The 11984-nt window shown below is 38.9% G+C and overlaps 1 protein-coding gene across 2 annotated transcripts; it reads left to right on the top strand.

Annotated features, from left to right (window-relative positions):
* The first annotated feature begins 1435 nt into the window (after window positions 1–1435).
* Window positions 1436–11101, top strand: Tj (Maf family bZIP transcription factor traffic jam). 2 transcript variants are annotated; one of them, XM_076769898.1, is made up of 5 exons: window positions 1436–2555; window positions 4715–5249; window positions 6278–6612; window positions 8015–8481; window positions 9500–11101. In XM_076769898.1, exons 1-4 carry the CDS (start codon window positions 2472–2474, stop codon window positions 8405–8407), a joined length of 1347 nt encoding a protein of 448 aa, XP_076626013.1. In that variant the 5' UTR covers window positions 1436–2471; the 3' UTR covers window positions 8408–8481; window positions 9500–11101. The 2 variants fall into 2 exon arrangements, with proteins under 2 accessions (XP_076626013.1, XP_076626014.1); XM_076769899.1 differs by having other exon boundaries at window positions 1437–2555; window positions 6278–6603; window positions 9500–11099.
* Window positions 11102–11984: the final 883 nt, after the last annotated feature.

Raw genomic sequence — 11984 nt, 5'->3', positions numbered from 1 at the left:
TTAACGAAGCTTCAATCAACAAATTGACATTCTTGATTTTCGTCTTATTTTGGCCTCTAGAATCTCTCATTAAAATTTTTGACTGTAATGAACAGTACTGCGAACACCGCTTGAAATAAAATTTGTTTAAAAAATATCTTAGTAATTATTCATTTGAAGTCCCACTTTGTGCAATAGTTTTTTACGCAAAATTTGATGATTTATCCGAATTCGAAAAAAAATATTAGACATTCCATTTAAAAAACTGAAGGTGACCCTAATATTTCAATAAAAAGGTAAGGTAATAAAAAATAGATTAGAGCTCTGTATACCCCCCTAAATACCATGCAACTTTTCTTTGAAACATTTTTTTGTTCAACGAAAACCTTATGAGTTATTTGAGGTCGTCATGTTAGGAGACTCACCCTGTATATCGTTTGGATTCTCTTCGATAAGACGTATTAAAGATCTAGAAACATTGATCTAAAGATGAATAATACGTTTTTTCATATTGAGGTTTCTTCTTTATTATGTATTACCTACAATATTTCAAACTATAGATAAGTCAAAACTTTTAAAATATATTTATAATCAACCCCTTATTACTTTATATTAAGTAATATTATTGTAAATTGTTCAAATAAAGCATATTCCTTTTTTAAGTATTTATCTAGAATATTTAACCTAGAATAGATAATTTGAAACATTTTAAATATATTTATAATGAACCCCTTATTACTTAACATTAAATAATATTATTGTAAATTGTTCAAATAAAGTACAATACTTTGTTAAGTAGAAAAGCAGGTGGGTCGAGTTCAATGTAATAGCAACAAAACTTTTTTGTCAATATGTAATACCAGTCGTCACTAAATGGAAAAGGAAAGCGTATAGAATATTAATTTCTACAACATATTAAAAAATCATCGTAATCATATAGTTGATCGACAAGTGTACCAATATTTTAAATACGGAGCTTAAACTCTTGAAATTGAATAACTTCGATAATAATCGGTCAATTGTGAAAAGATAAACGCATTATTTTGTATTAATTCTTTTGAAAAATCGCAACTTTTAACCCGATTCTCTCGTATTGTGCATTTAGCCTAATTCGTGGTATGGAAATTCGGTGTTCGAGGCGTGCAGGGTGCCCCAGAGATCGCATAAGTCGCGTAACTGGTTGAAAATCGTACATCCACCGATTCCCAGATCGCGGCCGCGCGATAACGGGTCAACCCCTATATACCGAGCGCCGCTAAATTGAAATCCCGAAGAAAGAGAGACGCGGTAGAAGGATCGTGAAACGGCACCGTTGGAGGGGGTTGGGGGTTGGGGGGGTGGGGGTAGAGGGGTCGTCGAGGGTGGCGGATAGAAGCATCGCGCCCGCTGAAAAATTATAATAATCACTTTAGAAATTAATGGTAGCTAGAGCCCGGTAGTACGGGATCCGTGTGCCGGGAGTGACAAGGTGGCCTCGTTGGTAGGGCACGAGAGGAGCGTGCAAATGGCGACTCCTTCCCGACTGGACCAATCGTTGCACGCGTCGGAGGGTCGAGTAATGGCGGAGCACGCCCACTGGCGACGTCATCGTGTCCTGCGCGCAGAGGCACACTCCACACACTCGTCGGGCCAGTCACCATTCGGACGACGTATTCGGCGCTGCTTACCACGCGTCTTCTTTTTCCCTTTTCCATCGTCTGCTCTCGCGTGCGCGGAAGAAATCGCAGCAAGGAAAGGTCAGAGTTCGGCAGCCACGATTTCTCTTCCCCCGCGCGGCCGCCATTCTATCGCGATCGATCGTGAACCCTCGCGGCGACGAGGATCGGCGTCGATCGAGTGGAACCACTTTTTGGCGGGAAAGTGCTATGTAGGTGACAAGTGTTGTCAGTGGGTGGTCGGTAACGCTTGCCGCGCGACGAACGTTCGAGGACGCGTTTCGGGCAGTGATTTCGATTCCAGAGGAACCGATTATCGCGGGACGATGGTGCGATCGATTCTTGCCGTACTTGCTTCAACAGTGATCGTCGATCTTTAGACACACGACTGCGACTAATCGCGACCAGTTTGAAGTTCGAATTGTGGGTAACGCTCGATCGGTTAATTGACTGTTAGCGTCGTGAGACGTGGTCGATTGACACGTATGGTACTCTTGCAAAAGGCGGTGTTTCTCGTTCGTGATTGAAAGGAAGAATCAGTGAATCCAACGGTGAAAATCGATCCGGTTCCGCTCACGTGGCGTACCGTAATCGGTGTCACGTTCGCGACGAGATCGCGGGTAGCGGCCCTCGCGTCGTTAGGCGGAGTCATCGGAGAAGGTGGTCACGACGCAACAAACGGTGACGAGTTGTCGAGGAGGTGGCGAGGACGACGGAGGTGGCGGCGACGGTGGAGGTGGCGGTGGCAGCGAGAAGACGCACCCGTATGCGGCCGCAACCGATACGATAGAGGAGGTGGAGGCGCAGGAGGTGGAGGTAGAGGTCGACGAGGTTAAGATGGAAGCCGAGGACCATCTCGCCAGGGAATACGTACAGGAGTTTGTTCTCGATCATCTCGATCCCGCCGACGTCAAACGAGAGGTTGGTCATCTCGATACTCTTTTACGCTGGATTATCCAGCAACCTTCTTAAATAATTCATAGTTAGAAATTGTTATATTTGTGAGAGACAGTGCAAATAAATCGTTAAACGCTCATGCCCGTTTCTATATAGTATTTCGTTATCGTTTCGATCAATTTGTTTCGCTCCTTTCGATGAAATATTAAATTAGCCTAAAATATCAAGTGCGTGCAAAAGTTTCTCTCTACCTTTTTGTTTGAGACAATATCAAACTTCTGTCGATTGTTATTTACGACCAATAGTGGCTGCTTTGAGTTGACAATTCTGTTAAAAATTAATATCCAAGACGCGATAGATATCATTTGTTCGTTATAAGAGTATAGGAATCGATCTTAAAAATATTGTGAACAATATACGTGATGTGTTTGACAAATCCATCGCATCGTTTTCAATCTATAAAAGACGGTGGTACTTTGACCTGACGCTAACAATTGGACTTAAGTTTGCATCTAAAAAATAATAATACCTACTTCGATTTTACAATTCTTTCTTTGCTAAAAATATTAACTGTACAATATTAACGAGTATAACGAAGCTACATATGTGTCGTTATTCGTAGTTGCTAATTTTATTATTTAGTACCTAGATGTTAAACTTTTAAAACCGTTCAGTTATATAGGTAACCGTTAATGCAAAACGTGCGACGCGATGTGAAGAAATTCAAAACAACAATTAATCGTAAAAATTATTGTGTTTGCGTCAGATTTTATCAACGTTATTATTGTTTTACGTGTTCGATAGTTATTTTCTTTAATACTACAACTAACACTACATGCGTGATTTAACGAGCGAATTATCGTGTCTAATATTGACTTTTCACTTTTGATTCATTATTTTATCTACGTTGGTTTATCCAGTTACGATTAGGTACTACATATTTCATGCGAATGTTGTGTCGGTTGTGTTATATTCTCTTGAGAAAAACCTTAACGTTTTTTTTCAAATAATAAAATATCAGTGAAGATATCGTTCAATACGTTAACTCATTAACGATACAAGGTTCGTGGAATTTAGTCCTAAAAGTGTGGTGTTTGATTTAGAAACGTACAAACGTCGGGAGAATTCAGTTTCAAATTTATTTGATTTACGAGATTCTCATTAATATATTTCATTACAATCGCACAGTTTTAATGTGTTAAGGTCTAGTAATCGTAACGTAACGAAACAAGTACCAACGATTTATCCGATTTGTCCTTCCGTATTTCTATTTTCTCGACTAAAATGTAGCAAAAACACAACGACTCGTATTAAAAATAAAAAAAAGGGAAAGCTAATTCACAAGTCGCTTCTTCATATGTTTTTAGCGAATATACCACAGAGATTATGAATTAATTTACGCGCGTTAGTATCTGCTACATACTGATAATTTCTGTCAACGTTGGGCTCGCACGTGTGAATGGAGTCACGTGCACTATTTGCATTATATGTGCTTGAAATTATGCCTAACGTTGCAGATTTGCATGACAAAAATGTGGACTTGTTTCTCCGCGTGGACGTTGAGCATCAAATATTAAATACGTTAAACAACGAGGATCGTTGTAAGCTTGTCGCGTCTATGTCTAAATTTTATTCCGAGTAATTAAATTGTATCAATTTCATTTTTTACACGGGAATTATGTACTTCGGACGAATTAAATCCAGATATTTTGATGATAACAAGAAAGATCCCATTCATAAAACATAGTAGTTAATATGGAAACTAGCTATTCAAGATAACGTAAATTACTGTACCTACTTTTAAGGGTTCGTGATAACATCGTTTCGCTATTCTGAGAAAAATATTGTCGATTCTAAGCAGCCAATCCAACTATTTTAATAACTATTGTTACCTCGATTACGTCAAGATTGAACGTGAATTTACAATCCTTTTATAAAATTCTACAGAAGATGTAGACCAATCCAAGGACAAACTCGTTTGAACTTAGCAAAAATGTCTCAAATATCCTGATGTTCTTCGTAAGCTTGTCCTAATCTGGTAGAGCACTAACGAGTTTAAGAACGTTGTTCCGTTAGACTGGCAAAAGAAGGTTGAGAACCATTGACATAAGATGGTTATTTGAAAATAAAAATGAAAGATCGAGGAAAAGTTGATGAAATTAACCAATGATCGTTCGGTGTAGGTGCGAATAAGCTCACCGATGATGGTGAACGGTAGCGTGGTGCAGCTACCTGGGCAGGTGCAGACCCAGGGTTTGGCGTTGGCGCCTTTGACGCCGCCGGCGCACGAGTTGGAGCAACCGCATCCGCTTTACGGGCAACCGCACATACAGGTGCAGCACGGAGTCCTGGTGAAGGCACCCCCGGGTACAGCTTCTCACCTAACGACCCTCTCGCATCCTGGAACACCGCCGGACACGCCTCCGGTCTCGGCCTCGCCGCCGCCGTTGCAGTTGCATCGCGGCGAACGAGATTCTCGAGAAAGAGGTCTCTTCTTGCACCTGCAGCAGCCAGGGTCCCTGGTGCAGGATGAGATGCAGCCAGGAACCGGAGGTATGGGCTGGTTGACGCAGTCCCTCAGGCAGGAACCACTCGACCTCAGGCCTCATTGTCCCCAGGAGCAGACGCCGGAGCATCATCACGAGGCTTGGCCTCCAACGCCCACGCATCATCATTTCCAGGACCTGCAGCACCTGCAGCGCCACACCAGGCACACTGGTAAGTAGATCAAACATGGATCGGAAGTTCTTCCTGGCAGGGTACAAGGCTAAATAACAAACGAAAACCAATTTTTATTAACTCTTTCGAAGGTATCACTGTTGTGATCCTATCCTTGGATGGCAATTGCTTAAAACCGGCGTATTCAGGGTACCCTTTTTCTTCGTAATAAGACACTTTTGCGTCGAAACTCGTTGCACACTGACTTATGAAACGAAACTTTCTTGATCGTGTTCACGTATAGCAAAACCGAATATTTTCTAAAGTATTTAGTAACTGGAGATGAAAAATGAACTTTTTGGATCTTCGAAAGTAGTAGCACACGAAGAAAGACTATTACAACGATGCCCCATATCCTCGTGAAGTTCTTCTATTTGTTTGCTAGGATTATGAAGGCAAAGTGATGAAATTATTGTGTCTGATAGGTGTATCCTTCGAAAATTAACTCTTATCTAGTGTACTTTTTTTTACTACATCGAAGTCAAAGACCACGATTATCACATTTTTGGTATCGACTTTCGAAATGTCGTGTCGTTAATTTAACGTAAAACTTAACCGCAATTATTCGAAAACGTACAAAAATGCGAACAATAACTTTCACCTATATTATCGACTCTTAAGCAATCGCGTGAATCAACGCCTCGTTTCATTGACTCGAAGTATGCGACGAAGAATATTTAGTACATTTCGATACGATGAGTCACTGTGGTCGTGATGGCGAAGTCGCTTGAATTCCACAAAGTAAACAATCTTTATCAACATGTTAGTTTTTTTCACAAATTCGATAAGAACCGTAACCGAAACCGATAACGGTTATAACATTTTGTACTGTTCTATAATAATAACTGTTTTGAACCTCTGGCGGCAAGAATAGAGGCCGAAATTTTCGTCGAATCGGAAACTGTAAATCCGTTGGTCCGGAAATGTTGCGGTGTTCGCGTCGCGTCGCGTCGGGGCGAAATAAATCGTAAAGGAAAAGTTGTTCTTCGGGGAAGGGGATTCAAAGTCGACAAATGTTATTGTCGCAGGTGGATACATCACGATGTCGGGTCACATAGAATACTACGGGGGCGCGGGTGCAGGCGGCGGGATGCTTCCCGCGGGCGGAAGTGGAATGTCGGGGATGGAAGACAGCATGCAGGGCATACCGATGCAACCGGGAAGACCGATGAGCGTTTGTTCAGTGAGTTCTTGCGGTGCCGGAGGACCTAGTCCCGCGCACAGGACAGGCAGTGGCCTGTACTCGAATTGCGGCAGTAACAACCCCCAGGAAGAACTCATGAACGACGAGCTGCTCATGTCCCTTTCCGTGCGCGAATTAAACAAACGCCTCCATGGTTGCCCGCGGGAAGAGGTGAGTCAGGTCTCTTATTTTTTTAATCTCACTCCCATCTCTCTGATGCTTAGTTATTTCCCGACTTTTGCTCCGTTTGCGAACACGGCCTTTCGTACGTTCTCAGCTTTAGTCGATTTACAATACAGTCAGTCCTCCACGTGCGCGGTCAATTCGTTGTAAAGCGTTTCGTTTGAATTGCATAAATAGATGTGCTTTTCAAACGTCATATTGGCCCCTGGGGACCAACAGTGTCGAGTTTAAAAGAATACTTTACGGTTCGTGTAATACTAGAAAAATGTGTTTACATTTTTAAATAGATTTTATCGAAACATTTTATGCAACGTTGTAGTTTCCACGTTTATACGCTGCCTGAACGGAAAGCGAAAGAAAATTAGGCGTTTAACAAAGACATAGGTGACAACGTGATCGCATAACTCGAGGATTTACTGTACTTCCTTTCCGATTACGAGTATTGCAAGAACTAGAAGCAAGGTTAAGCCTTACGAATTGTACAAGTTGTAACAGAGTTTGTGATAAAATATTTCTGACTTTCGCGATATCAGAAGATAGAATCCACTTCCAAAGGATCTTACGTCCAGAAACTTTAAGTGTATCGACTGTAATGTAATAATAGTGATACTAACACATTGCCAACCAATTTGAGGAAATATCAATCACGTAGAAACACTTGTACAAACTGTATGCAATCTAAAATTAAAGATAACATTAAGAGAAACTAGATGAGAGTTAATTTTCGAAAAATATATATATATATAAGATCGCTTATGTTGCTAGCCTTAGAGTTTAGTCCGTTTGAATCTCGATTAAATACATTTCTTGAAATTCTCTACTTACGTTTAAGAATACCAATTATTTTATGAATTATTTCATTAAGCAAACATAATTTATCCTAACATAGTCTTGTTTAACAATTTTATATTCGTCAGGAGCCAAGTATAATTTGATGTTTTAAGAAACTTTCTCCATGATTAGTTCTCCAGAAACAAAGCTTTATTAATCGCCATATTCCAGGAGTCATATTTCTGTGTACATTTTTAAAAAAGTGTATGGTTGGCAAAGTGTTAATAGCGATATAAACAAAAGAGAAGAATTCGCAGAAATCCTGATAAGTTTAAGAAATCTAAGCGGAGCGAGAACGAAGTGGATCGTTGGCAGTAGAGCGACTCGCCCTATGGTCAAACATACAATTTCACCAACGATTTTCAACGCACGTATTAACGAGGAAATTTCGTAATTCGTTGAAGATGCATACAAATCGTGACGAAATTTTCCCGGAACGCGCTTGTACAATTCGCGATGGTAGATGATCCAAACAAGAAAGAACAATAGCGATCGCGTAGGTGTTAAGAGATTTACTAGATTGGAAATCGATCCATTGGTAAAAATGAATTTCTTGTGTTGTGCGAAGGTTGTGCGTCTGAAGCAGAAGCGACGGACCTTGAAGAACCGCGGCTACGCTCAGAACTGTCGCAGCAAACGGCTGCAGCAACGTCACGATCTCGAGACGACGAATCGGAACCTGCAGAACGAACTTCAACGGTTGAAGATCGAGTTGGCTCGGGTCCAGCAGGAGCGCGATCTCTACAAGCAGCGATGCGAAATCCTCAGAACCAGACAGAATCATCATCATAATCACAATCATAACCATCATCAGCAACAGGCGTCGCAGCAGCAGCAACAACAGCCGCAATCGCAGCAACACCAGACGCAGAGTCAACAGCAACCACCGCCCCAGCAACAGCAACAGCCGTCGCAACAGCAACACCAACCAGCGCCCGCTAGCCCCGAAGTTTATCTGTGACATCGACAGCGCCGAGGAGGCGCTTGCTGGACCTGAACAGAACATCCGTTGAGAGATCGTGAAATTCTCGATCGGTGAGTGTCGACAAACGCTTATTCTTCTTCATTTTATTATTTCATTTCACTCGTACGAGCGTTTCCTTGCGAGAAACGTACAAGGGTCGTTCGATAAATGCAGACACGATGCGTGTAACATTCAAGATGGCGGCGAATCTTCTAACGTGCTTCCTACCGTTTCATTTTATTCCTTGTTCCTTTTTATTTAACTTGTTTATTCGACGCAAATTTATGGGTACGTTTACTATAATTTTAATCGTTCGGATCGACCGTTTTGTTTACAGTGACGCCACAGTGCGTCACGTATGTGGGAATTCGGAATAAAAGCCGTAACTTCTAAACTAATCAATTTTCGACTTAAGAACTTTAATACTTTTTTGAAGAGGATACGAAATGTATACATTTTCGATTAAATGAATTCAAGTGATCTTGATTTTTGATCAAATAAAAAATGCCTTGTTGATTTGTACAAATTGCAATAATATTCTGACGTCATTTTCTACAACAAATTGGCAAATTCAGTACAAATGATCGATAGTGTCAAAATGCATGTTCCATTTCCTGAGTTTTTGTTCATTGCGCGACACACTGTGGACGCGTTATTCGCAATACAATCGAAATGTACGGTTTTTTTGTGCGGAAAAGTAAGTCAAAAGTGCATATTCTTTCTGTATCTTATGCACGCGTATACAGAAAACATCGTTCGAAATTAACATTGTAGCTAACAGATTACGGTGACATTATTTTTGTTTAATCGTAATTCTTTTCGTGTATTTTATGCCCGGAACAATCGAAACAATTGTTCGCGAGGATAAAGGCAGTCGTTTAGATCTTTTATCGGATCAAGTTTTAATCCCGTGCAAATCCTTACATCGTAACGAATAATCCTTTCTGCTTTACATCTCCGTCTGTTATAGGTACACACTCGTAATCGTGATTCTCGTGTATGATTTTAATAACGATCGATGTCGAGTGCACGATGATTTTCGATACTGTGTTATCCTTATTTTTTTTTCTTTTTTTAATTTGTTCACAGTGACATACTTTGGCCGTAGGTTGAAAAAACCAAGCAAGCAACCGAGCATTCCTTCGAGAAGCAGTTTTTCAATCGAGACTTAAGTCCTAAGCACATCTCTAAGCTCGTCTACGTGTATATAGCGCTCAGTTCTCGGTCTTTATATTTTTTTTCCCCCCCTTTCTTTTTCTCTCTTTACACAGCTTTGTTAAGCCACGGCGAGGGCCTTGACTGTTAAACTGACTTTGTAAATCGTGTATGGAGTTACAGCGCAACTAAGGTATCATTAGATTAAAGGTAATTAGTTCTATTCGCATAGGTATATGAATATATGCTCGTGGTAGACTGAACGTCTTTGCCAAATATTGTACCAAAAAGAGAAAAAAAAAAATATATGAGAATACTGTACTTTGTCGTAGCGCAAAAAGGAACAGTGACGAAGCTTGCGTGAAGAAACGGTAGCGTTAAGAGGTTCATCCTATTTGTTATTTAATTTCTAGCCAAAGGATAATTTTAATCGTTCGATACGAACAAATCGGTTTGGATAGCCTTCGTTGCTGCCTGTCGTCTTTGCTACTGTTCGCGTTTTAAAGTACATGTACAGCGTGATATGAAAAATGGGTCAATACATTTGCAGGTATATAGTATACAAACACGTATAAGAAACATTTAATTAATCAGAGATACGTAGAGTCTCTGTACTAATTTCACTATTTGTTTCTTCATAATTATACTTTTGAACGTGTGTACAAATGAAACGAAGAATTGAGAAATTTTACAGAGTCGATGGTAAGTAAACAATACGTTAAAAATTCAACCATCAGCCATGTAAATGTTTAATGTTATTCCTTTTTTGTTATTTAAACACCTTGTTTATGGAATTTGTAATTATTCGTCAATACTTAAAGAGATAAATCCGTAGCCCAAGATATGATAAAAATGGTACACGAAAATAAGATATCCACGTTGTATTTTTAAAGTTATCAAGGATTTTAAAAAACCTAATATTTTTTTACTAAATTTGATAGATAAATAAATATAATTAACTCGATTAAAACAATTACGTTTCATTTTAAAATATAAAACGACGTTTTCTTTATACTCCAGATCCGATCGCGTTTTAACGTATGTAAAATGGAATTATTTTTTTCTCTTTGAAATACTAAAATTGGCGGTAAATGTTTACAGTTATAAGTAGAATAAATTAAATTATACGTAAGTTGCGGTACGTAGGACTTGATAGTTTCATTTTTGATTAACATAAATGTTTTAACTCGAACAAGAGAAGGACCGACGTTTGTTCAAAGTAAAATTCTTATTTAAAATTCGAGATTTTCCTAGCGTAGAATTTTGCAAATCTTTATATTTCGCGTCACGTTGTATGATAGTTCGTACAACATACAGTGCTGTGAATAATTATAAAATGAAATAACAACATAGTTAATAAGAAGTTTGATATCTCTTTCCTTTTATCGTTTCTAACGGCCGTTTAAGGGGGTATTACTGTCTAGGCTGTCATTTCTTCGGCCTTTTTTTGTGATTTTTTTTTTAACGACAGGTAGGTTGTTTTGTAGTGACATCTTGCAGATATATTTATTCGTCTTATAGGTATGTACAGTATTTTTTCCATCAAAAAATGTTAAAAATTGCGAGAGTTATAGCTTGTTGTTTAAAAAAAACGCATTTAAACTGGCTTACATGATATTTTAAGATCTAGCAGACAGATTGACTTCAAATTTGGAGAGAATATTCAGCAGACACGCCTTTATCGCTGGAACTAGAGATTTAAAAAAATATTGAGTTTTACTATTTTTTTTGATACGCTAAAGACAAAAGAACGATTAACAAATAGAAATTCGAAACTTGAAGCGTCGCCATTTCTTTATTTATCAAGATTTTGACATCTCCCTAGTTCCTGCTATAACTACAACCTTCCTTATGAAGATACTTTAACCCCCTCTGTTTCAAATTATCTGGAATCCTGGAAGCCATTGAAGCATCTTTTCCAAAAGAGCCATTAAATAAGAAGTTATAATTCTCACGATTTTTAATATTTTTCCATGAAAATAATATTGTACATGCTTATAATATGAATAAATATATCTACAAAGTCTCAGTACAAAACAGCCTACCTATCATTAAAAAAAAATCACAAAAAGGGTCGTGAAATTGACAGTCTAGACAGCAATACCTCCTTAATACTGTTTATCAGTTTGTCTAAAATGTTTCGAGTAATTTCCGTCCATCTATATTTTAATACTTTCATAAATTGTAGTTTTGCGAATTCATCTTATCGTTTTATGTTTCTTTGCAATGCATCTGGCAAATTGATTAGGTTCGAATCAGGACTTTAAGGTAGCAATGTGTTATTATCTTGCAAAAATTGCGAGAAAATTTTAGGTTGAAAGATAAACGCCCTATGATTTTCGAATTGTTCCATGGAAGAAAATAAATTTAAAAAACTCTATGTAGTTTATTACAGTCAATTTTCTCTTTAATAATTGTT

The sequence above is a fragment of the Colletes latitarsis genome, chromosome 7 (genome assembly GCF_051014445.1).
Source record: "Colletes latitarsis isolate SP2378_abdomen chromosome 7, iyColLati1, whole genome shotgun sequence".
NCBI lineage: Eukaryota > Metazoa > Arthropoda > Insecta > Hymenoptera > Colletidae > Colletes > Colletes latitarsis.
This window is presented reverse-complemented; position numbering and strand designations above follow the sequence as displayed.